The 27893-nt window shown below is 37.7% G+C and overlaps 2 protein-coding genes across 2 annotated transcripts; one reads left to right on the top strand and one right to left on the bottom strand.

Annotated features, from left to right (window-relative positions):
• The first annotated feature begins 13178 nt into the window (after positions 1-13178).
• LOC145774251 (armadillo repeat-containing protein 6-like) lies at positions 13179-27693 on the top strand. Its single transcript, XM_082585442.1, has 11 exons — positions 13179-13384; positions 13896-14004; positions 14467-14613; positions 14875-14964; positions 15489-15626; positions 16054-16206; positions 16574-16719; positions 25433-25564; positions 25880-26017; positions 26579-26696; positions 27213-27693. Exons 1-11 carry the CDS (start codon positions 13259-13261, stop codon positions 27308-27310), a joined length of 1395 nt encoding a protein of 464 aa, XP_082441568.1. The 5' UTR covers positions 13179-13258; the 3' UTR covers positions 27311-27693.
• LOC145774252 (uncharacterized) lies at positions 18128-20984 on the bottom strand. The gene is made up of 3 exons (XM_082585443.1): positions 20852-20984; positions 20391-20573; positions 18128-19163 (listed from the first exon to the last, which is right to left on the bottom strand). The coding sequence occupies exons 1-3, from the start codon at positions 20963-20965 to the stop codon at positions 18582-18584; spliced, it is 879 nt and encodes a 292-aa protein (XP_082441569.1). The 5' UTR covers positions 20966-20984; the 3' UTR covers positions 18128-18581.
• Positions 27694-27893: the final 200 nt, after the last annotated feature.

Here is a 27893-nt window from a genome sequence, read left to right as displayed (position 1 = left end):
TAGATATGTATTGGTTCAGCAAAAGTAGAGATTTTGCAACTCCACTCTATGCTGGTTTCATGAACAATGATAGAGTGGATTGTCTACCGCTACAGCAAATCCGGAACAGCGAATATGTTACAAGGACCCAATAACAAGATTACCAACCAACAATAACGTTCTTAAAGAAAAACTGGTTACTGGCTAGAACCATGAAGGTTGCAACTGAAACTCACCAACAGTATGCCGTGGTGACGTATGACGTAACTGTTGCACACCCCCGGTTGCACGAACAGCCGACTCCATTCAAGCCATTGAAGCCTCTCTTTTTGACAATTTCCTCATTATGCTTGGGAATTTCCATATGGATCTTGCATTTTTCGGAGCAGAAGGAACCTTCATAAATGATTGCGGGATAGACTCCATATTGTCAGAGTCAAAGATCCTTGCCGAGGGATCATTACAAGGGTTCATTATAAGAAATTTTACAACAGGTGTACTGTACTCGTGTGCACGAAATTACAGTCAAGGTCATGGAAAGAAAGCTATACGATCGATTCTTAACAACTTTAGATGCAGATAAAATTGACAACTTCCAGCAAGTCATGTCCACTATTCCAACTGACCCTGATAAAGTAGAAGTATGCTTGGCCAATCCAGCCGTCACCGAACATCGAAAAAGTATGAAGAATGCTTTAACAGGTCCATGAATGGATTGTTTGGTGAAACCTGTCAGTTCTGGACACCATACATGTTCTTAATAAACCGACTCTATCGAGAAGTGCAGAGGTGAGTCAGGATGAACGACGTAAGTGGTTACATGATTATTGTACCAATACTTCTAGAAATATATTTCGCTCTGAATCGTCTAAATTATGCAAGATGGGGATCGTTGTTCTACAACAAACTAAAAAGCGCAGATCCAAAACTGAGGGCTATACTGGATAATGGTGCTTTCTCAGTTAGGCGTACCGTACCAAAAAGGATTACTCTACGACGGCAGTCGATAAGGCTTTAGAGCAAACTGCGAATAGGGACGCTGCGTCGCAAGTAAAAGCAATAATTGGGTTTCAGAACTCAAAAAGTGCTATAAAAAGATGTTGTGTCACAGTTACACAGAGACCTGCTTCTGTAACAGAGTTAAGTCATCTTGCAGGTTTAGAACAAGCCGAAGATGCCGGCATGCCGCGAAACAATTACGCAATCACAGAATTGTCAAAGAAAACGAGCAAATGTCACTATTATGGTTGGTCGAAAACAAATGAAGTTATCATTCCAGGCTGGTTTGAAGGCGCAGCTATAGGCTACCATCCGAGCTATTTAGTAAATCGGAGAAAAGAATTGATGAGGATGACATTGAGAGTTGTGATGAACAGTGGAGGGGAGATTCCGACTCGGAAGATGAATCTGACTTGGAATTATTTTTTTAGTCAATGACTCACCACCATTGCCAAACATTTTTTCTTATATAGGCTAGACTGTTCAGTGTTGACGAAAAATTGAGACAAAAACTTTTCAAGTACAAATAGATGATTGTTATTGTAGATCTAACTAACCCTAACCCAAATTGGGTGATTGCTCAATTTGCATGATTTTTATTCTGGTATTCCATTAGTAGTTAAATTGCCTGTTATACGTAATATTTATTTTCTGTTGTGCACACATAAAACAAAACACTTCTTCAATTTTTTTTAGCGGTAACTCCTGTCATTAATTTAGCGCAAAAAGGGAAGGGGTTACCTAGGCCTACTTCAAATTTGTCTGTCACATACATTTTTGTGAAGCTTAACACTCACACATTAATTTTCAATTGGTTTTATCCGGTAACTATTTCAGCTGACCTAGCTCAAGTTAAGGGGATCACCTACTTTAGGTCGTCTGTCAGGGGACACCCACCACCAAATTTGTCTGTCACATATATTTTTGTGAAGCTTAACACTCACAGATTAATAATCAGTTGGTTTTATCCGGTAACTTTTTCAGCTGACCTAGCGCAAATTTTGGGGGGTATAAAACTTGTCTGTCAGAGCCCCCCCACCACCGAAAATGTCTGTCACATACCAGACAATCATCTAGAAACAATTTACTTTACAACCCACTAAGTTTCAAGCAGTAACTATTTCAGCTGACCTAGCGCATTTTTTGGGCCATAAAAAATGCCCCCCCATTCCCATACCCACCACCGGCGGCCCGGCAGACTTCCAGATTATGAGTACCCACATACCACCGGACATTGCTGTATGAATAGAAATTGGTAACTTTTTCACCTAGGGTGGACGTCGCGGGCTCCCGGTCTATATTTAAACCTTATTCTCAATTCGAATTGAGCTGACAAACTTCACTGAATCTACTCTCAAAGGACTCTTGGCATGCCATGGGCGCCGATCGTTCTCAAAAATTGGTGGGGACATTTACTAGAAAAAGTGGGGAGGGCCGACGAGCGAAGCGAGCTAGAAAGATCGGGGGTCTGTTCTGACAAACAAACAAATACAGTAGGTACAACCGTGCAAGTCTAATGCGATGTGTATATATTTTAATTGTCAGTGTCAGCATTGGACAGCAGACGTCTAAACACTCGGCAACGAGTCTCCAGCAAATTAAAAACGAAGTCCTTGGAGAGGTCATGGAGGTTGATTGAATTCAAAACTTTGCTTTGCACATTGCAGTTTCTGTTTCATGGTAGATCGTAACCAAGTTTTGACATGTCGCAAAGTTGAAAATGACTCTTCAGTTGAACACCAGCTGGCTGGTGATATGAGCAAAAGTCGCACAAAAAGTTCGCCTTGCAGAAACATTTACCGAACAGCGGATGGCATCTTCTTGAATATCATTCGAAAATCTTCCACCGACTTTCCATTGTACTGCTATCGAAAAAAGCATAGTTCTTGTGCAAGGGACTCTGTGTCAGAGAACTCAGGATAATCGTTTACCACATGTGATTGTAGCTTTCCGCTAAAGAGTGATTCTTGTAGAATTTTGTTGTGCTCAAGATCGGTCGACTTGAAATAGCTTAGTAAGATTTTGCTGCCGCGCTGTCAATGACTGCGAAATACTCTGACCGATATTTCGTCTCCGGTGTTTGAAGTTGAGGAGGTTGGCAATGGCCATGTCCATGTTGAAGACGATTTGGGCTTTTTTTCGGACGTGACAGTTGCAATGACTCTTGGTTGTAATCTTCCATTAGTCTCTCAGCATTTACAAAGACACGATGAAATTCTTCTTCACTGCATAGATGGTGGAGTTTGCAGTGGAGCACAACAAAGTTCAACACCTTTAAGCATGCCAGCCACAGTCACCGTGTAACCTTGCAAAGCTTTGTTAAAACGTTCCGCAGACACTGAATGACAGACAATGCCTCTAACAACCCAAGCACACTCGACCCACAAGAAAAAGATTTCAAAAGCCAGTTAGCAGTTGTTGCTACATTTAAATCAAATGGACTCACAGCTGCTTCCAAGGCTTCCTATACTGACTTATAACTTTCAAGCACTGCTTTTACAGCAGCTGCACGTATGAGCCATCTTTTTGGAAAAATTGGTTTCAGTTTTGATGCAGCCTGAGGCAAAGACTCTTCAGAATCAAGATTCACGTACAGATGCTTCAATTTCCCATAAACCTTTAGTTTAACTAAACTAATAGCTTTCCAAGTTTTAAACGTCTGACTAATAAAATTGTGACATTCGGTTAATATTTTCACTATTACGTTATAAAAATAAAGTAAAAATGGCGGGGACATGTAAAAAGATGGTGGGGACATGTAAAAAGATGGTGGGGACATGTCCCCGCTGTCCTGTAGGGATCGGCGCCCATGTGGCATGCTATATTGTAAATTCTTAAAATACCGTAAACGTTAGTCATACGCGGGCCACTGGAAGATATTGAGCAAAATACAGTACATATGGCACCACAATCAATTGCATGACCCGTTTCGAGTAATCGAAACCATGAACTATTTTATATTACAAAAACTAGAATGCAGAAAAACCAACTGGTAGGCTATACAAAAACACACGATTGACTCGATTAGCAAGAAAAGGGGATTAGCTTTCGCTCAGCAGTGGGTTACCAAATGCTGAAAATGATGGTGATGAAAATTTGGTTACACATTCCAGTATCAGCAAACCTTTTCACCATTGCAGATGTCTTTGTTGGTTACCCTTCACAATGCTTCCCCAAAGTCTAGTGGTAAAGAAACAGCACTCACGATATAAATGTTTCCACCGAGAATGACATGAGCCCCAACAAATCGTTTCTAGGTGCTTGTTTTCACGGCCAAGTGATCAGCCCTAACCATAGTCACTGTTTCATGTGGCTACAATACAAATTTGTTATCGTTTATTTTTGGCTTAGCCCATCAACTAGCACAATGCGCATCCAAAGCAAAGTTGTAAAATATCAAAATCTCGATGATTACCCAATACCCAGCATAAGCTAAGATTTCTAGAATGAATCATTATGAATCGAAATGATACCTCAACTAAAAACAGTCTTCAAGTGCAGCATTGTCACAAAAGTTATGAAAGTATACGTTCTTTCGAACAACTAGATTCCAGAATGTTTGCAATGCGGAAGGCTATAGTATTGTACTGTAGGCTACACAATAATAGAACGGAAAGAATTACAACAAAAGCTGACTAAGTATGTCAAATGTTCATTTGTTAGGCTTCAAGACAAATCATTATACGTTAAATATAACCATCAAATGTTGCAGTTTAAAGTTAAACATTGATAGATAAAAGAGTTCTGCTGGTTACACACAAATATTATCGGCATTTAATTATGTAGAAAACCACACAATAACATATAGGTTAATGAAAATCTTCATTTCTATAAAAAACATTGTACAGCATAACTGGAAGGCTACACTTGGTTAATTCTGCAGCCCATCAAAGAGATACTGATACATGCAAAGTGAACGTTTCCATTTGCAACAAAACCAGGGACTATTCAAAACTATTCAACTATTCTAATCAAGTGCAAAACTATCGAAGACAGTTTATGTTGAGTACCCATATAGAGTAACAACAAACTGATGACAGTTACAAGTAAAAATCTAATTTGGAAATGATGTCCAACAGTTACATATTAAATGTTGGTCAAGATATACAGCAAAAATAAAATTGTTATGATGGAGTACTCCTGTGCATTGAATGTCTGGAGACATAAATTAAAAGTTTTTTATTCCATTATCAAATACCAGTAATAATAGGAGAAAAAGTTTAATCCACAAAACAACCAAAATACAGTATTAAGATAATATCATACATATAGTTGTTAACGGCAATGAACACTTGCCTTCCCATTGTAGATATGACATGATGGTCAATCATGGTGTGTAGTTCTACTGACCAAAGTAAAAATACAACTCAGTAATGATTTTAGTTGCATACTGCAATCCTTACTTTAAACATCAGCAAGTAACATGCTTTCAAAGCTATCATTTAATGGTCTTAATTTTTGGTTTTTCAAAAGGACTGATTGTTTCTGATCTTTCTTGGCGTCCAAATGGCATACCTTTTCTCAGTTCCCTGGGGTCTTTCTTGGTTTTGTCTACTTGCATTATTCGAGAATATTCTGGTATCCACTGGTTTGCAGCTTGTCTATCAAGTTTAAAATAATAGCCGCAGTCACATGTTTGAGCAGGTCCTTCTTCAAGAAAAAACCAATGCAAAGTAGGCACATCAATGGAACACCCACATCCAACAATGCATTTGTCTGTAGTTGACGCAACCAATATAGGGTTATCTTTGTCACGACCACGATTATTCCTTTCAGCAGGTGTAACTGTTGCAGTATCTAACTTTTCATTAACTTTGTCAGAAAAATTCTTAAATGACATTTGCAAAAAGCCATTTGCATTAAGAGGAGTATCCCATTTTGGAAGTTTTAGAACACTAAACAAGCTTCTTCTCAGGTAAAAAGCCATAACAGAAACAAAGCATTTATCTTCTAAACAAATACTTCTGAAAAGGAAGTGTTGTATTCAAAGGTAAGTGTGTGGTAAAGACTAAAGAAGCAGTGGGCTGTTTTTGCATCACACTGTTGTTGAATTGGCCTTTTCTAGTCCTCTGTAATGTTGGCATGTTTTGTTTATGCTAGGCCAAAAAATAAAGTGATATTCCTTAGAAATGAATACCAGTATTATTAATTTGTAGTCACCAAACCATCTGGTTAACAGTGAAAATGTAGTGCATACGAGAACTCATTAGGCCCCAACTAGACCAGTAATACACAAAAACAAACTTGACAGAAAGAACTAGAGTAAGCAGTTGTGGATAAAGATTACATGCAATTTTATGATGCAAACATGACCGCATTTCCTTTTGGCAAATGAAAATTACAAATGATAAGTACAATTGAAAATCAACTGCAAAAGACAGCTGGAAGCAGAGCAAAACGCAATCGTTGGATGAACTACTTCAAATTTGAATGAAGTGTGTCAAAAGAAGTAGCCTACCTCTGGATCAATTACAATTGAATAATTACACATTTTCATTGTTATTACAATTATAATGGAGACTTTTTATTGTTGTGTAATGTAATCTAAAAAAATTTTGGTCCAAACTACAACTACATTTAAGGCTAACTGCAACATCAGCCCCAGCAAAAAAACTTTTTTCAATAGTTCATAACTTTTATAGCCTACCACAAAAGGAACTTACTGGGAACACAGATAATTTTTACAACATACCGTAATCATTATTAAATGCAATTCTACTGTCTTTGATATAATCAAACCATAACAATCATTAATGAACATAAATATTAAATTATTTAAATTTTGTAATTAAAAGTGTAATTAATTATGATACATTTGGAAGTAATTGTACTTTGAATGTTTCAGAAAAATGTAAATGTGGTTTATTATAGGCTGTGGCTATGTTTACACTACCTCAATAGCGTTGTCAGCTGGGTTTTTTTTTCCGGTCATTGACCAATTTTTTAGCAAAATGTCCGAAAAAAATATAGTAAATTCGGTCAAAATGTCCGAAAAAATATATAGTCAATTGACTATATATGACCAAAAATGACTAAAAATGAGCAAAATAAATAAAATTGACCGAATTTTTTCAAGTCATTTCGGACAAATGACCGAAAAGTCTCAGAGAAAAAAAAACCCAGGTTGTCAGACAAGGAATTCTGCCTAATTTGAGAAAAGTTTAAAGCTGTTGAAAACATGACCGATTTTTTAGCAAAATGTCCGAAAAAAATATAGTAAATTCGGTCAAAATGTCCGAAAAAATATATAGTCAATTGACTATATATGACCAAAAATGACTGAAAATGAGCAAAATAAATAAAATTGACCGAATTTTTTCAAGTCATTTCAGACAAATGACCGAAAAGTCTCAGAGAAAAAAAAAACCCAGGTTGTCAGATAAGAAATTCTGCCTAATTTGAGAAAAGTTTAAAGCTGAAAAGTTTAAAACTGAAAGTTTTGATGGCGTAAATGAACTGAACACTGTGTAATTGTTCCAACCCTGGTACAACCAACAACCATGTAAAAACGCAACAAAATGTAACCACAACTAGTAGTTTCATTTTGATTCAAAAGTGTTCTTAGTTAATGATTGTTTTACTAGGTAACAGTATATTGTGCGTTAGAAAAAATTCATCTTTGGTTGCATAACACATCATGTAAAGCTGTAGCTAATTGTTCTAGCAAGCCTGAGGATCCTTTTGTGCATAAATGAAGTTAATTGCGAAAATCTTTGGTAAAGTCAAGATTCAGCCAATCAACAGCACTGAAGCCGAACGCCCGGGCTGCCACAAACTGGCGCTGGTTCGACTCTCGGGGTGTGCGCTTAAGTAACGACGTTAAGGACTGCTCTCCATTCAGTGGCACCTAGTGAACAGTGGCGTAGCCAGAAATTTTTTTTGGGGGGGGCCAAATATTTGATGAATTGAAGAGAATGACAAAGTGTTTGATTTAAGCCATCGCCGCCTGATGTGCAGTGGCGTATCCTGGTGGGTTGAGCAAGGAAAGCAATAAAACTGGCGGGGTGTTAGAGCGTGCCGAAGGCACGCGTATTCTTGGGGGGTTCGGGGGCATGTTCTCCCGGGACATTTTTGCAAGATTACACTCAAATAATGGATTATAGCGCTTTCTGGAAACACTTTTAGGGTAATATTTGTATGAAATTTATTAGCAGATAAACATCTATTAACTTATTAAAGGTAGCTCTTAAACACGAACGAGCAAAACCTGCGGCTAAGTCAGAGAACACCAAAAACTCAGCTACACAAAAACTCAATAACTACACAAAAACATAACAGAGTAAGCCATTCTGAAATTGCTTCCACAAATTAGTTAAAAAAACGTAAATCGCGTAAATTTTGCCCAATTTACGATTTGCAAAATTCATTGGTGTCTTTCTGTGTGTCTAAAACAAGTCCTTGTGGGTGTTAATAGCCAGATGACTTAGAAAACGTTATAAGTTTCTACAAATTTTATTACATTTTCAACAAAGGGCTCAACTTCGGAATCCAAACTTTGAAAATTTGGGGGGGGGCCATGGCCCCTTTTGCCCCCCTGGCTACGCCTATGCTAGTGAATGGAATAATTCCCCGGCAACAACACTTTAACAATCGGAAAACTTCACTCTGTCAATCTCGGTAACTGGCCCTGCGTCAAGAACCTCTACAAGTAACTTATGCGAAACTAGGGTACCAGGAATAACCTATCAAACAAGGCTTTGTCAGTCCGAGTATGTAAGATTATACGGTAAGATATCTATGGTCTGAGGTCGAGGATAAAGATTCAAAACCAACCAACCATAAGGAGTTACCAGATGTCATGCAAAACTTTCAAGGGAGTGTCACCAAACCCGGCTTATTGACTGTTGGGTGATTGCAAAGCAAATCTTACGTGATTTTTTTTACTTATTAAAGCTACTGTAATTAAAGCACACTATTGATAGGAAAAAAATTGTTTGATATATTTTTTAACTTTTTTTTTAGTTTTGTGTTAATAAATATTGACCATAAATCCAAAATTTGAAAAAGTTCTTCAATGTTTACCCAACCGCAGGGAAAATTTTTGAGACCCATTTTGTAAAAAAGAAATCAACTTTTTTGCCACTAGATGGTGCTATTTTTAAGTTACATCATTAAAGTGCCTTTTAAAACATGCCATTTATGTTACTGCTCTACTCACAGGCCCGTAACTAGGGGGGGCGCAGGGAGGGCGAAGCCCCCCCTACAAAAATGTTGGCCCCCCTGGAAAAAATGATGTTAATTAGCTCTGTTCGCTGACTTTTCAGTTTTATACCCGATTTTCTTGTGTTGTTTAATTGTAAACATTGTGCGTTAAGTGGTGTGGTCGAATGTTGTGTTAAGACAGACACGAGATTTATTGTTGGTTAGATCCAGAGTAGGCTACACCAGTTTCCAACTGAGCTAAGGAGTGTGATAGCCGATCAGTACCGTAAATCGCTCATTCCACTATATACGCAACTGAAGATAGATATTCCATCAGAGGCGGAATTGCAAGTCGCAAAACAGTTCCTACATGACCCTGTGGAAGTTGCGAAATTCCAATACTTGCCTACTGAAAGAACTGTACAATCAACGACTGGCATTCCCGAATGTATATAAATTTGCTGCTACTATGGCATCATTCGGGTGCAGTAGTGCGGTTTGTGGGGGTGGCTTCTCGGTCTTATCTCAGATAGACAAGCCTACACGCAGGTCTATGTTCCAGACGAGACAGGCGAACTTGGTCCTGTTTCAAAAGGAAATGACGGAGAAAATAGACCTGGACGTTTTTGTTAATAGACTCAGTGAAGTCTACCAACGCCTTCTGTTAAGGTAGGACCTAACCTATCTATGGCGAGGATATATTTCACTGATGGTGTGAAATACATTCTCAATATTATCCTTAAAAGATTGTCGGCAGCAGTGGCCGAGTGGTTAGCGCGTTGGGCTCGCAGTCGAGAGCCTGTATGTTCGACTCCAGCTACCCGCACTTGCTGGGCAAGAAACTTTACGATTATTGCCTCTACCAAGTGATCGATTTCGAGTAATGGGTAGTACCAAATTTAAGTCATAGGTAGAGTAGACAACCGGAAACAGACATTCAATTCAATTCAATTCAATTTATTTTTCTTTGTCGGAAAACAACAGCAATGATAAAGTTACAAATAATGAACGGGAACAAAACCAACAAAAGGAAAAGGTGGCAAAACTACAAAGTTTAAAACGTGCATGCGATGCAAATTTAAAGGTTACGTACACGAACGTAAATTAAGCACGGCCACCAAACCTAACAGTTTAAAGTAGATGAATTAGTTGGAAGAACCAGTTGGCTCCACATACCTAAAGCAACTGGAGGTGTGCCAGTTGATGAAACCATGCGGGGACGACTGAACCTTACAACCAATATAAAAAAGAAAAATCAACAACACGAGCATTCAAGAATAAACAATGAACATACGGCATATTATTACATATTAAACATATTATTTACATATTAAACATATTACATATACAAAATACTATGTACAGTACATCGTTTTAAGTAAAATGGAGTGTTCGCAGCAACGACAGTGGTGTGATATTGAATAGGAATTGATAACTGATGGGTACAGGAATTTAGATTAATTAACTTATTATTTGAGCATGATATTACACTGATGATCATGAATGATGAAAAATGTAGTGAAGATGATAATTATGAAAATGGTCTAGATGGCATGCGGGTGACTTCGGTATCGGAGCGTCGGCTGCCGTCGGCTGCAGCGTGAGTCAGCTGTACGTCGGAAGGTGTTCGCCGATGCATAGCGCTCAAGTCCGCTTTCCCGCAATGCAGGATAAAGATATGATAAACAAACAAAACAAGATTGATCTTGAAGAGATGATTGTTGATTCTGCACTAGAGAAAAAGAGGTGCAATGTAGGTTATACATTGTACAATTATTTACAAAACGATGAGTGAGCAGCGGCTGCAGCCGATTAATGTTTTTGGTTGTATTACGCTGTACTGTATGTACGATTGTATTACGATTAATGTTTTTGCATAGATATACCATATTGTGTATAAACGTCGTTTTCGTACATGATACGGAAGGTAAAAGTTGAGCCCCCTCTGGAATACTTTTTGCCCCCCCTGGTGCTCCAAGCTAGTTACGGGCCTGTCTACTCAAAAAAAAAATCGTGTGCCCTGATTGGGCCTTTGAGTCTAGAGATACCTATTGCATATTAGTAGTCATTTTTAAATTTTTACTGCCATTAGTGGCGAAAAAGTTGATTTCGTTGGCCCTCGTGGAAAAAGTTTTTCGTGCCGAGGACGCGAAAAACTTTACAAGGTAACTTGAAAGTCACCCACACCGTTGCTAAGGCCTTTGCATCAAGCTCAGTCACAACCTTGTGAGTAAAAATTAACCCTGAAAGAAAAAGGAAGCATTTTGCAGAACTTTTAAAATTTGAAAAAGTTCTTCAATGTTTACCCAACCGCAGGGAAAATTTTTGAGACCCATTTTGTAAAAAAAAAAAATCAACTTTTTGCCACTAGATGGCGCTATTTTTAAGTTACATCATTAAAGTGCCTTTTAAAACATGCCATTTATGTTACTGCTCCACTCAAAAAAAAAATCGTGTGCCCTGATTGGGCCTTTGAGTCTAGAGATACCTATTGCATATTAGTAGTCATTTTTAAATTTTTACTGCCATTAGTGGCGAAAAAGTTGATTTCGTTGGCCCTCGTGAAAAAAGTTTTTCGTGCCGAGGACGCGAAAAACTTTACAAGGTAACTTGAAAGTCACCCACACCGTTGCTAAGGCCTTTGCATCAAGCTCAGTCACAACCTTGTGAGGAAAAATTAACCCTGAAAGAAAAAGGAAGCATTTTGCAGAACTTTCAAAGGCTGAGAGAAAATAATATTACAAAATCACATTTTTCCACGTCGGGGAGCCCTTCAAAAAGGAAGCCCGGGGCAACTGCATCCTCTGGCCCCCAAAAAATCCGGGCCTGGGCGTGTGCAACACCCTAGTTCTCAAGCATATCGATTGAAAGCATTGAACCGCATCAAATTTTCTTAGTTTTGATTTTGCGGTGTTGCCAGATAGCAATGTTTTCTTAACTTAAAAAAGTCTGAAAGCCGCTGAGAAAATGAAATTTTCCTTTAGAAATTTGAAATTTTTATTGAAGCAGAAGTATCACACCAAAATAGTGGTCTTCATAAAAAAACATGGCTATTTAGATGATACTGAGTTGAAGAACGGAAATATACGTACGCACGAATTGGAAAAGTCATTACTAGCCTTTGTCAACACTCATTCGTTTGGTCATTCTCCCTAAAAACTGGAGTTCTGTAACTGTGTTTGAAAATGCTTTCTAATTGTAAAGTCCAAAACGATGGGCCAAGACCAAGTAGAAAGTTTTAGTTCAGTTAGAACCAGCTAACACAATTAAACTGTACATTACAAACTGAGGGATTACAATTACGACTGCCATTTATTATCTGTGACTTGTTAAGTTGATGTTACATTGACTACCGTACCCTCTTGATGGTACCTATATATTCATCTATTGTAGGCCATATTGTTGTTTTTTCACACTAACATAAACTTTTTGACTATGTAATATTACAGTAATTAGTTTGATATTGTAAGTGCAGGGTAACTTTTTCATCATTTTAATATATCGGTAAAGTAGAACTTGCCTATAGTGACACTTGAAGAAACCTCCGAAAAAGTGGTACCATAGTAAAATGCGTATGGGAAGTCACAAACATAACTAATTTGTTAGCGAAATGTCACCATAGCTGGATTCTATGTATGGTTTGAAAACAGAACTTTGTAACAGATGCCGCTATAGTGTAATGTCACTAACTATAGCCGAATTGCACTGTGTTTTCAAATTGTTGTTCACTTACGCTAGTTGGTTTTGAGTTGTGGTCTCCCTGAATAATTTTCCTAAATATCCTATGCATCTTCTTTCAGCTCAGCCATGTTTATTAACTGCAGACAGGAATTTCTTCCTGCAGCCTTGTGCAAGTTTATTTTGTGATCACCATTGAAAATTATCAAGAGCTTCTTATTACACTTGCTAAAAATAGTCTTGTGGCCTTCAGTGTTTAACTGGTTTCATTGAAAAAAAAGTTATTCTAGCCACAGAACATTATTAGGTCAATAATTGTTGAAGTTGTTTTCTTCTGTTAAACCTGCTATAATTTTTTACCATGTTTCAGATAACTTTAACTGGGCTATCCAGTATCCATGCTAATAATAACATTGGCTGCAGACAACTTTTATTTTTCTCTGTGGTGCTCAATAGAAAAATGGCTTCAAAAATCAAAGCTATTACGCAAGAAACATTTGATTGTGTTGTGCAAGAAAATATCAATGATTTTGAAATGGAAGAGACCGAAGCCATAAAAGATGCAGTTGAACAATTTCAATCACAGGTTTCAATTTGATGTGCCAAGAGTTACTTTTGTTGAATCTATTATTTTAGTGTTCACCTGATTTATGTAAGATGATAAAAAGAATACTTTTGTGTAACTTGTTTCATAAATTCATTTCGATCTACAAAGTAATGTTTTGCATTGACATACATTTTTTATATAACTGTTATAAATTTTTGATTGTTTCCAAGACTGTGTGTGAAAACTATTCAAAGCTCAGACTTGGCACTAATAACTAATATTTATGGCTTAATTATTTCAAATTTTTGTTATACTTTACTCAGGATTGTGTTAAATGTAAATTTATTTTTGTTAACATAGTTTATTGATAACTTTCGCTGCTACTTTTGCTTTAAATTTGACAAAACCTTGCCCCTAATGTGTAGATGTCTTAAGTGTGTTCATCATTTCACTTTGGAGTTGGGCGTTTAATTACATTTCTAATATTCAGACTGCTTTTTATAAAAAAAATCTGCTTTTGAGTATATATGTTTATATTTCTTATTTTCAGGGAGTAAACCTCAGTATGATCATCAAGGAAGCTCCAACCAGTGAAGGCCATACTGTACTCATACAAGTAGAAAAATTAAAAAAGCTATCCGTAGAAACTAATAATGATGGTATGTTGTTTTCGGTAAGCTTAGTTTCAATTAAGTAAAAACTGCAAAACTTCCATGCTTGTTCAAAGTGTGTGAATTTCTCTTGAACTGTTGCTAACGGATACAAAGTGTAAGACCCTGCAGTTAATAACTTATGCCAAGAAATCAAAACTGTTGTTGCCAATTCTCTATCACATTGCAGACTGTGACAAAAGGATAATAATTGCTCACTTTAGTACAGCTAAGGTGAAATTTTTGTTTTCAGAGATAAGATGGTATCATTGAATTTAAACAATTTTGGGAGGTAAATATATATTCAATAAACTGTTTACTTTTTTTAATTTATAGTTTTAAAAAATAAAAAAGTAGTTACCCACCCCCTCAGCATGATCAAAATCATACGTAATCTTTGTTCATTTGGTGCATATGTGTTACATTGTAAAAACTCCGCTCTGCACAGTACATTGTTTCAATATTTTACAGAAGCTGTCAAAGAATTATTGAACAACTTGACAATTAGTTTTAAGAAGGACCTTGCTAAACGATACCAAGCGTCAAAGACTGCTGCTGTTCATGTTGTCTTATTTAAACTATGTCAAAAGTACAAAGATGACAAAAACATGTTGAAATGTAAGTTTGTTTGAAGACTGCACTTTATTTTATTCATTTTGAGGCCAGAAGTTATATGCTCTTTGAGAAGAACTAGCCTATACACTACAGCCTTTGGTCTAATAATGTAATATTTTTGTTGACTTATTTTATTATGAGACGTTTTATCCGCAAAAATTAATTAATCTTATCAATATTTCCAAATGTTTCTTTATGTAGCATTGCTAATCGCTATAATATAGTTAAAAAATTACGTAAAAATAAAGTTCTATTGTTCTCCAGGTTGTGTTTCAACGTTTACTTCTCTACTTGACGGCCAACCAGACTTAATCACTGGAGAAGGGCTTCAATTTACCCTAAATCTACTACAAAGTATGGTAAATTTTTGAGTATTTTCAGACTTCACACTCAGTCACAGTAATGAAATATTAACCCGACTAGATATAAAAATCGTTGATTCTGCAGACGTAAAACAGGAAAGCTGCGGGCGACTACTTGCAGTTGATATCAAAACAATATTGTCACTATTTTCGTACTACAGCAGCATTTTCAGGACATGAAATTTCAAAGCTGAGAAAATGGATTAACTTTAAGAGATAACGTTTTGTTTCCTAATGTGCTTTTTTTACAAAGCCATATCAGATAGTGTTGCTAATATTTTCACGCAAAACTTAAGTTGCCTAATTTGCTGCGTTCATGATCACACAAGATAAGCCTACATGAAATGGATGGCGTAAGAGCTTAACGCCAAAATTATCCAAGTTATCGGTGCATCAGAAAGCGACGTCAACGTGATGAAATATTTTCAATTCCATGTAACAATAACACGCATTAGAGCATGCCATATTTACCTTACAGTGAAAGAGCAAACATTTTAAGTTGAGCTACGTTTTTAGACTCTGAAGATCCGGAGTTGGTGACCTTGCTTGTTCGTATTCTTCGACTTTCCTGCACGAAACACGAGCAAAACAGGATCCAACTGGTTTTGTGTGACGGCATTGAAACTATTCTTTCGATTGCCGAGCAATTCAAAGGTAACACGGCATATCACAGACGGATTGGTTGTGGAAATCGTTTTACTCAGCTTGAGAAGTTTTTTTTTTCTCGGAAGCGTACTTCTAGCAGCTTTGCATACTTGTAAAAGTTTTGAATTGTAATGTTTCCGATTGTTCGCAAAGTGTTGTTGTCTGTGAATTATTTCATCCGGTAGATGTCACTAACGAATCGCTATTTTTAAGTGAGCAGGTCCACTGTACCCGCCGAGAGTTACGTCATTGTTTGGTGTTTCTATTTGTTTAGACAAATAAAACCAAGGAACCACACGGCATTTAACATAATAGGCTACAGTAAAGTGAAAATAAACTTTTTTCTTTACGGTGCTTTTTTTACTTTTCTTCTAAAGCGCAGTTAGACTTGTAACAACCCTCCGATGTTTGAAACTATTTTAACGTTTCTACCCAGACGAGCCATCTGTGGTGCGTGGAGCGTGTGGGGCGTTACGGGCCCTCACGCTGGATGACGACGTCCGAGTTCCGTTTGGAAAGGCTCACGACCACACCAAGTTGATCGTGATGGAGCATTCCGGCTTAGAAAGGCTGCTGAAATTCGTTGAAGGTGAGACTGGCTGGTGAGAGACTTTTAATGTAAGAGTAAGATTTGAAAGATTGTTTTACGCCAAATCTTATGCAGTGCGTGTTCTATGAAAAATATGGGCTTTTCTATGCAATGCCACGTTGTTCTGTAGATTGTAGCATTAGACAACGAGAATGTCCTATTTTGTTGTCCACTGGCAAATTTCCTTTTAAGCACTTTGCCTGCAAATTAAACAGCAACCCAGCAAATAAAGAAAACCTATCCAATTGCGATTTATAGTCGAGAGTTTGAAAAGCGTCTTCTATACCATACCCATTCACAAACACCATCGGCAAGTTTTGTGACTTACAATCATATTGCACGAAATTTTTCAGTTGTCTATTTGCAGCTTATGAACACGATGCCATGGTCTCCGGGGATTTATATTTGACGCTCGGGAAACTGTTGGTACGAAGTGAGTTCTGTCAGCAAGTCGTGGAGTTGGGTGGCCTTGAAGTGATCTCTAAGACCATTAATCGTCACATTGAACAACAGGTGGGTCTTTATGAAAATGTTGGCCAATCTAAATACAAAATGAACTCAATTTGATAAAAAGTGATTTTTGGTTTAGATTTTCGTAGACATTAAATTTCGAGCTGTTTTCTTGTGTGTTTACTGTTTAGTCAGAGAAGCAATATTTTTTTTGTATTAATCGTTTAACGTTTTATTTCTTGTCGCTCTATGGTAGAAAAAGCTTTTTTAGTGACGAGACATTTTTCAATTTTTGCATCATTCAATCAGTTTGTCAGAGTGTGCTCAGAAAGGCTCAACTATTACGCTTTGAAATCATTCTTATTAGTTGTTACTTCAGTATTGTGAAAGTGAGAAGTTCTGAGAGAAAAACTATTCGAGCTGCGTAGTCGGACCGAAAACATCCGATTCCTGATGTGTAGTCATATTTGGAAAATATCTGAAATCCTTCCGCTTATAAGGTTATGTCGTCAAACCACAGCTTCCCTGTCTTGATTCCGTAATATTCCGAACACCGGCTTCGTAATATTCCGAAAACCGGCTCCGTTGTATTCCGAACACCTGCTCTGTAATATTTCACACACCGGCTCTGTAATACGTATTCCGAACACCGACTATGGACACGCCAGAATTTTTCGATCTCCGACCCCACACTCTGAGTCCCGTACCCAGTTTTCTGGCTTGTCCATAGTCGGTGTTCGGAGAGTCTCTTACAAGTCAGCAGTTATGAACTGAGCCAGCGACAACTGAGCTAGCAACATTTGAGGAAGTGACTGAAGTTAGTAAATGATGAAACTGAGAAAATAATAATTGAGCAAGTCGAAACTTAATTGGCATGTCACTAGTCTGCAAAATCAATTTGGCAAGCGATGCCCAAGCAAGTCCGACGTGAGTACGCAAATCTCATTTGCTGACTTGGCAGCAGCTGAAATGTAATTTGCTGAGTGGTCCAACGACCTCTAAATTTATTATTGTTGTTGATAATGGAGCATCTAACTTCTTAAGGAGCACTTCTTAAGGAGGTGCGATGGTATTTGGCTTCAACTTTGCATTGAAGTACAGGTTTCATCTGCTGTTGACCTCCAGCTCTTTGTACATACCAAACATGAAGAAACAATGCTACTGGTATCGTGCATTGTAAAACAATGCTACTGGTATCGTGCATTGTAACATTTAAAAAGTGTCTTCAGCGTAGCCCAGTGGGGTGTACATCTGCTCGACGCTCGAAAGATTGTTGGTTCGATACCTACCGAAAGCACGCGCCCATGTCCTGACAAGACGCTTCATGACATGCCTGAAGTTGGGTGCAAAGGTTGGCTTCCTTGTATTCCCGTTCGCGTGACCAACTTCTTACCGGCTTACCCACTGGCTATATCCGGATAAGAGTAAAATATCAGGCAGTGTATTCCGTTGAGGTGACAAAAAGGGCAACACTGGTTGTTGTAATTTACTTAACTAAAAAGAATAAAATCACGAGGACAAACAAGTCACCCAACGTCGATGTTTTGAGTTTCAATAGAAAAGTGTATTTTAGCGGCAAGTGTTAGTGTGCAGCAACGTAACATAAAAAAGAGCAAATACAAAAGGATGCTTTTACGTCACCAACCAGCGAACAATATTTTTGTTTTTCGTCGTGACGATTTGCTGCAAATGTTGTCCAAGCTAGCAAAATTGCTCCTTTTGCATTGATTCAACGTCTGCACTCTGCAGGCGTTGAGTCAATGTTTTAATGACTAGATTTCTGGCCAGGTGTCCGACCATTGGTCTATAAATCATCTACTCCAAACGTGCGCTCGTATTCCTTTCCTTAATCTCATCACACTTGAAGAATCCCATCTTGCCACTGGCCCAAGGATCAGAATTAAACGATTCGACCCCTTCCCATGTCAGACCACCAGAACATCGTCATAGTCAAACTGATCGTCTTGACCTTTGGCCCACTGAGGCAAGTTGTCGTCATTGTTTGGTGGCTGGGGTGACGTCACAACATTCCAGTTCATGTCATGCACCGGGAAGGGTTTTCCTGAATAAAACTCTCCAGTTGAAGCCGGCCTTGTGTCTTTTGAACTTGAAGAAAACTTTTCCTGCACGCGAGGCGAAACGGCCATTTCTTGCGGACGACGTAGCGGTCGGTCTTGGAGCATGTTTTCGATTTTTTGATACACAGGCTGTTGGTATCGCGGTAATGACCCGGATTTTTTGTAGCTTGAAGGCTGTGATTTTGGCAAGGTATTGGTATCGTTCATCTCCCAAGCTTTGCGGATGCTTTGCACACCAGCGGCATCTTTCGGTTGCCACGTGACGTGAACTCTAGGCGGCAGAGTGAGAGGAATGTCGCTGTCGAGGTCGTCTTTCGAAGTGATGGACACTTGTATCGAAGCGTTCTCATGAGGCTTTTGTAGTTTGATCTTGAAATCCGTTGCAAAGGCGGCATTTGACTCCCAGATTGCTTCTGGTGGGATTATCACCTGCATAAGCATGAAAGTTTGAAAAAAGCTACAGTACTTGGTCAGTAGTTTATATGTAACGGGTTCATACACTGGTATTCCATTGACAGAAAAGGTAAGCCACGGCCTACTAGAACACGGCCAAATATGTTGCTATTTAAGGAAATTTCTAAGAGTCTGAATTGTTACAATCATAGCTATGACAAATCTGTTATCTTCCCATTTCCAAAAGTAAGTAAAATGAGCAATATTTGTACCTAGACATATGTTTGGCTTGTTTAACCGGAGATTAGGTATGTATGTTAAGCACAACTTATGCAATAACAATGTAAAATATGTAAGATTTTCCAACTGCATCCTGGAGGTAGTATCGTTTAGTGTGTCGGTTTTGGTGCAATTGCATGTTCCATTTAAAATATCAAGGATTTTTTGTGAATTCTATGTTTTAAGCGGTTCATTTGATGTCCTAATTTAAATTTTAGTTCGTTTTGTTTTCCACCAAGTTTAATTTTGCAAGTAAAATGTGGCTATTGGCAAAAGATCCTGCTATACAAAAAACTTAACGACTGTATGATGAGACTACCTCCAGGATGCAGTTGGAAAATTTTTACATATTTTACATTATTATTGCATAAGTTGTGCTTAACATACATATCTAATCTCCGGTAAAACAAGCCAATAATATGTCTAGATACAAATATTGCTTATTTTACTTACTTTTGGAAATGGGAAGATGACAGGTTTGTCATAGCTATGATTATAACAATTCAGACTCTTAGAAATTTCCTCAAATAGCAACATATTTGGCCGTGTTCTAGTAGGCCGTGGGTAAGCAAATGTAAGGTTTAACACAGTTCCTCTGCAGGAGTTCGTTTGTGGATGTTGAAATGTTAAAAAATGAAGTAACTTATCTAGTGTGACTCTAAACTTATTTTTCAACAATGCTCATCGCCTTTTTAATCATGTTCAGCAATCAGTAAACAATTCTGACAATTAAACTGCTTTCATCTTCAATACTATTTAAAGCACGGAGATGTTTAATATCTTTGCAACTCAAACTGACAGTATATACTTTGATTATTTAAAAGCACTGGATATGAAAGCAATTTAGTTTTCGTAACGTTTGCTAAACATGAATTTGGTATCAACGTTCTGGACTTTTTGTTAATTTTGATCAGATTGACCAGGCATCCAACTATTTTGATCCCAAGTTTTGTATGCCCAGCACAACCTTCCGTTTCAACATACCTCGTCATGTGGGACTATTGTACACTGATCGTGGTTATCTAGCACATTCGCCCGAATAGTTAAGCTTCTCCCATGGCCAACTTGAAGGATCAGGCCCGATTCGTGCAGTTCGTGAAACGGGGCGTTTCTCTGCTGGCTAGCTACAGCATTTATGACATGAGGAAGATCGTCGCAGATGCACACCTGCCAAATGAAATAAAAAATGAAGCAAGAGTGGCAGTAGTTGAAGTTCTTTCATTTGCTGTCACGTTTTTTACTTTCAATTAGCAATATTGTAAGTTTGACTAAAGAAAATCTTAGGAAGCCTGCACATCATATAACTTATCTTCAAAATGAAACTTGTCCGAAGAGATTAGAATAGAATTTTAGATAGCGGTAGTGTATCCGAAAACTACGTTCAAGATAGCAACATTTCATTCATTGCAAAGAAACATAAGGAAGAGCTTTTCATAAAAAGGTACCTTTAGGGTCTGTTCCTTTTGTTTGGAACCCACCAGGAACAAAGAGGCCACCATCCGCTTCACTGTATTCACGTTCCCCACCAGTTGAACTTGGTAGCATTGCCCTTCTTTCATGTTTACTTTCAGATCAAACAGTTATTTAGTGTGCTGAGAAAAGCAAAGCTATGCTGTTAATTTCAGATCGAAATATTAGTAAAGACAGAGAATGAAAGCAGCTCATTCAATAACACTTGCGGTAACATAACAAGTTATTACAACGTGCCATCTCATGAGCCAGTTCCCACTGTTTCTGACGTTGTCTAAACAATAACAACCGTCCTAATACATTGAAACAATGCAAAACCCCACGTTTATATACTGGGCGGCTGGTATCTCCTGCATGTCAGCACGCTGAACGATATACAGCAGCCTTTAAATTGATTGTTTACGGGGTAAATAGCTTAGGATAGGAAATCAGTTTGAAATTTTTCTCATGATTTTCACTGCCTCCATTCCACACTATGGTCTTTAACTCAACCTTGCGTGTGATCATAATTTGACAACTATGTTCTCCACTCAGTTGATTTTGTTTTCAGCTGAGCTTCACTACTGATATTGCTGCCTTGGGCTATGTAGACACTTTCTTGTATGTTATTAAATATTCATCGTTTTCCGTTCTATGTTAGGCGCACTCGTTTCAAGTTTCTAGTTCAGGCTGACCACTCGAGTAGAGCTGTGTGTACGTTGATATAACGTCTATTAGCATTGAATCAAGAAAACTGTGATAGATTTGCACACTTATCCATGTCAGTATCAGTATATGCAATTACATAACTTAACTTCATTGAAAGGTGCAATGCGGATTGCGGAGCCTCTGCAGTTTTATTCACTGTTTAGTAACTAAACTTTAGTTAGTTCTCTGCCTCTCGTGAGGTCTTTTGCTTTTCTCTCCTCCATATGTCTTTACTTCCACATTTTCTTTATTTCACAGCAATCCCTTTCGTCACAAAATCTAACGCAACGTTTTCTATCCTTTGTTTCTCGGCAGTTTTTTCAACGTTGCCTCAGATCTTGTCTTAAAGTAGTCTCTCCCCATACAGCTGGATCCGGCATTTTTACATTGACGTCTGTTGTCGTTTAATAACTGTAACTGTAATAGTGTCCACTATTACAGTTATTAAACAGACTGATCGATTCGGCCGCATTGGAATATTGAAAGGCCAGTTCGCCAATAACCTTTCGAAATGAAGTAATAATCGAAGCAATATAATATTGAGCACTTTGAGCGAATATTGATACGTGCTACAAAACGCAGAATGACGTTATTTTTACGTCTATTGCTATAAAAGCTCACTGTTTATTTATTGTTGACGGCAAACTTCAAGTCAAAGCTTTCATGAGCTTAAATGGACTTGGAGTTCTCTATCTCATTTAAGGCTTGTGACTTTGTGATAAGCCGCTTGTCCATTAGTCTCATCTCAAATGCGTCTCAATGTTTCTCACCAAGACATTACTCCAAGCATCGAATGTCAAAACTCCAAACAAAATCCAGACATTTGAACTGTTGCTCTTACTCTCTCAACGTGTTTTTACGTCTTTTTACAACATTTTCATCACGTTCAATCAGTGAATGTAGACCCAGCTAGAATCGTGTTTGGTGATTATCCAGCCACCAAAAGCTGCCGTTTTTACATCGTTTCTCAGCTGGATGGCAGCTCAGTGAATGAAACGTTAGACCCCGTTATTCCGCTAGATTTTTTTTAACAAAAATCACATTGTTTTTATTGACGAAACTGTTGACTTTCTCAACTAGAAAAGTTACCGTGATTACATGATTTTCACGTCGCCAGACGTTTAAGTAATGCAAAAATTGTGAATTTTGTTTGACAGAATATCGCGACATTTGCGTAAATATGTGCATTGTGCATCCGTTTTGCGCAACTATTTTAAGAAACAGTTTTTAGGTGAAGCACTGAACTGTAACAGAATGTTGTTCATCTCCACAGAATTTACTATTGTCTGCACACATTGTTTGATTCAAAAAAAAATCATCGGTACTTTTATATCTAAATATTCAACGTGTGCAGACATTGAATCAATGTACAACAGATAATTTCTGTTAGTTGTGCGTGTTTCTCGCAACAAAAGAATAGCTGAATAACAACTAACCGAACAAAACCTCTGCTACGATTTAAGCACATTCTTTCACTTTACTTTCCCATTGATCACTTTCTATCTTTTTATCGTTTTGAAACGATAACATAATAGTGAAACTTTGTAAAAGTGGCGAAATAGTGTTACCAGTCTCATAACAAAGATTCTGAGATCCCATTCATTGTTGTCTCTTCCTTTCACCTGGTTCTCTTTTTGTAGTGTAATTACCACGCCTATCAAGAGTGTCGACTGTGTGATGGAAACACATAACCGTTTTGTTTTCTTAAATTCTGCTTTCGTAGCCAATAAAAAGTTGCCTTTATTTGACAGTGCCAATCTTAGTTTTTATTAAATTGTTGGAAATAACTTGATATGTTTTGCTGTTTACACAATTGCTGATTTGCTGCAATACACTTACAATTTTCTTTTGAACCTCAACAGTTATCACTATTCATTAAACTGAGCGCTTTTCAGACTCACATTCGGCCACGCCTTCCGCGGTATCACCATCCATATCATTTACGTTCTAACTAACCTGTTATTTTAAGCAAAACCATCAGACATTTTCACGGCTGGATGGCTCCTGCTGAACCATGCGAATCAAACTTTCAATTTTTTGCCGAAAGAACATCACTTTACGTTGCGTAAACTAGCTATAAAAACATTGCTCATCTTAGCACTAATTGGTGGATTGGTTCACCTATCAACAAACTAACAAAGCTGAGTTGTGTACTGTACTGGAAGGATTGTCCATTTGATAGACCTCGCTAACTGGCGAAATGCTACTCGAGCCTGTTAAGTGTTTACTTTCGGTTGTTGTATTATTGCGTCATTGCGTGTCTACTGGTTTCGGTATCTACTTGAAACTTGCAAACGAAGGTATTTTTTAATAACAATATTGTATCCAGCTGAAAATTTTCGGTTTTGTTCTGAACTTCTGATCACATTTGCAACATATTCTCAAGAAAACATCTATTCTTTCGTGAAACTGCCAATCATTGGCATCTTAACGTTGATTCAACGTTGTAAACTAGACTGCGCTGTTGAAGTCCAGCTTGAATTTTTGGTAGCTGCCAAGTTTCCTTAAAAATCTACTCCTTAAATCTTCGTCTCAACTGTTGTCACACAAAATCACATTTTTCGTTGTCTTGACGTTTGTTGATGTTGATTAATCGAAAAGTAGTGAACCTGCCAGTGCATGTTGCAGATGTGAAATAACTCGTAAATCCATCAAGAAAATAACTTTCTTGCAAGTCATGATACTCTTCGCTACAATAACACGAGAAAAAATGACAAGCATCAGGCTTTTAGGTTGCAAAGCAGCTGTTGATATTGCCAGAAACAGATTTCTAGTAGCCTAAATTCATTTTTTTAAATTGCTAGCTGCCCAAGCCCAATTGCAAGCACGCGCGAAATGTTTTAAGTTGTTTCACTCATCGCTGTTAAAACTGCTGGTCGAAAAATTTGTTTGCCTTTTTCCGTCGTCAAATTGAGTGACCAAATTCGTAAACCGTCCACAAGGTCTGAAAATCTGGACTTTGCGTAAGGTATTCGCTCTTTTATCACTTATCAGTTACACATGAGTACTTTACAGAACACTATGTTGTCTTCAAGCTATCACACATGTTATTCTGGTGTCACAGTGTCACACTGGCTTAGTCTTTCTCGTCAGTAAAACACAACGCAAAAACAATATTTTGACATACTTTCAAACAAAATTGCTGTTTGATCGTTGGGAATTTATTTTTTTCAACCCATATTTTTCCAATTTTTTTGCGTTGTGTTTTTACATTTTTTGCTGTCGTTCAGAAGGAAGTTCGTTTCCCTTTTCGCTAACCTTAGTCGCTTGTCATCTTCCTTCACACCTGAACGCTTTTAAGCTCGCCGGATACGGTTGATTAGTTTTTGACCGAATGATGTAACCATGTGACCTTCTGGTTTCTTTTACTAAAGTGACGTAGGCGAATTTTTTAGATGCCAGTCATTGAAGTCGTTATCTCACTGCTTTGACCCGCATCAAGTCATGAAAAAGCAATAAATTAACAAGATTTTGCTTTCAAACATCGCATTGGCTGTGCATGCACACTTCGTTTTGCGTTACAGTTTAGTTTGAATAATATGGATAAGCACTTCATTGCTTTTGGAACGATGGCATTGTTTTCATTGATACAAATTTTAACAGCTTAATTATTTACTATAAATTTAAACTTCACATAGATTACGCTAACTAATGCTTGAGGGCAGTTATTTTTCACTCGGCGTATCTCAAACGAAAAAGTCTTGTAAAATAAAGAAGGCTGAACATGATTCCATAAAGGAACACTTCTTTTGGTCTTTAATTTTACAGAGTTCCAAAAACTTTTACTCATTAACTTTATAATAAAAATATTGACAAAAATAGATTCAATGACTCAACTTTTTTGACAAATTTATTATCGTACTCCACAGAACGTTGTTCGCCAATGCATCACTTTGTTGAAGGCCATGAGCGGTAATGATGACGTCAAAGTGGCAGTGGTCAAGGCTGGAGGAATAGAACTTTTATTGAATTCCTTGAGCAAACACAAATCCAGCCCACAGGTAGATTTCAAGTCGCGATTATTTTAAGTCAATTTGACATTTTGTAACATCGAAATGACGCAAATGCAATGAATTCTATGAGTCTACATCTAGTAAAGTCAAATATTCCTTATTACTGTATATCTAGTTTATCTTATCTATCTACTGTAGTTTGATTTCAATGTCGCAAAGTTTTGTTTGTAAATCTTGCAATGCGATATTTTCGTGCTGTTTCACATATGATAGTCATCACCTGATATTTTCACGATATCACGTATGATGTGTTGTCACATGATATTTTCATATACTATCTCGTGATATGTTGTTTTCACACAGATCTGTGAAGCTTGCTTTGCCGCACTGACCACTCTGGCGCTGAGAAATCCTTCACACTGTGACATCATCATGGCGAACAACGCCGCGCTGTTGATGACGCAAGCAATGGGTGAACATCGCGACCATGCTGGCGTCCAGGTATCCCATACAGTTTCTGGCAGAATTATTAGCGGAAGTTGAGTTTCTAGTTCGATCCCGGTTTTACGTAAAAAATGATTGGAAGCCCTGAATAAAGTTGATTTTCTAAATGAATCAAATTTTCCAAGGAGTGAAATTTCCAGATGAGCTCTTTTCCCATGTAGCCCAATTTTAATGTCTGCTTTGAAATGTGTCAGATGCAAGTGCAATATTATTTTGTGTGTCGAGCAAAGGCTGTAATACGTCAGCAGCAGCCAAACCTATTGCAACGTTACACGATTTAAATAGAAACAATACTGTACAGTACACGTAAACATAAAACTGAATGCAGGAATTAATGGATACACAAACATACTGCGCGTTTGGTCTACTTTCACAGCGCTTTATAATGCATGCACTATATCTTTCTGGAGGCTATTTCCTGTTCAGTTCAGTTGTTTTTATTTCTGACCATCATATCAAAACAATGTTCTCCATTAGACTGTGTCAGAGCAGTAAGTTAAAACGGATCACTTCCAATGCGTGATGTCCTCTAACCATGTTCCCGTTTCTTGGTGGCAGAAACAAGCCTGCATGGCGATACGTAATCTAGTGGCGAGAACACGCCATCATTCAAAGATCTTCATCGCCAATGGTGCTGAGCGATTAATACGGAACGCCAGGGAGCAGCACAAGCAAGGTAGAGAGTTTTAAATTACAACTTTGCATTTCCTCTCGCTGCAGACGTTCATTTGTGGAATGAGCACATGGCCTGCGCGCTACGCCATTCTCTCGCTAACTCATCTCGTTTTTGACGCTGGCTGTTTCTATTGGAACTAATCAGCTATTGAGTTATAGAGCATGTAGGCTGCTGACTTTAATCGTCAGACGATCAACAGTCCTGAAAATATTTTACCTGTTTACATGTTCAACCGATAAAGTGATCGTTTTTCACAACAAAATAAACAGACATATTTGTTTTATCACAACTCTCATTGGCCTCTTATTGTTCTCGGCCAAGAAACATCACGATTGTTGTTTAGTGACTCTTTTATTCACTCATGTTGTGTTGGAAGTGAATGCTGAGTAACATTCATTCATCTCGTTCCTGAGATATTTTCCAATTGCAGAGAAACCAAGTTTGACGTTGCTTTGACGTACTTTAAACGTACCAAATCTGCCGATAAGTATCCATCATCTTTCCATCTTGTTTCAGTTCTCGACGATGAAAGCAAGGCTGCTCTAAGGGACCTCGATGTGGAGCTTGAACTAACAGAGCGTTGGAAGGGAGAAAACGCTGGCGTTACCTCATAGAAGATTTTAAAAAATTTGCGATCTCTCGATTGTGTTTTAAAAGAATCGTCTATTTATTTGTCAAAGTTAAGATTATCACATTTTGCTTTCGTTTTTATCTTATATTGAGCTAGGTTATTTGAAACGAAAAGTTGTGGTATTCTTTTTCAACTGCGCGGAAAGATTTGTTTTCTAAAAATAAGACAAAAATTCGAAATATTGCGTGTGTGTTTTTACTTTGAACGTAGTTCATTTTAGTTGTATTTGCATGTATTGTTTAGTTATCACTGTGGCAATAATTTGCTAAAGCAGTTAACTGTTTTTTGTCAGTTTCACTAGCTCAGCATTTTCTCGTGTTTGGAATATACTGGTCGTAGATTGAATACAGTTTTGATATTTTTACACACCAAATTGTGAGAATATAAACCAACTCCAATAGGAAACTGAAGTCTTGCGCTCATTGTTTTTTTTTTCCGCAATTTGATGCAAAAACCCAGGTTGATCTGTCAAGCCTCCTTGGTTTGGTTTTAAATCTTTATCCTCGCACTGACAGAGCCTTGATAGGTCCATTTATGGTAGTTTTGCATATTTGTAGAGGCTTTTG

This window comes from Aplidium turbinatum, chromosome 7, assembly GCF_918807975.1.
Source record: "Aplidium turbinatum chromosome 7, kaAplTurb1.1, whole genome shotgun sequence".
Taxonomy (NCBI): Eukaryota; Metazoa; Chordata; class Ascidiacea; order Aplousobranchia; family Polyclinidae; genus Aplidium; species Aplidium turbinatum.
The sequence above is the reverse complement of the archived record's forward strand: the minus strand, read 5'-3'. Positions and strand labels throughout refer to the sequence as shown.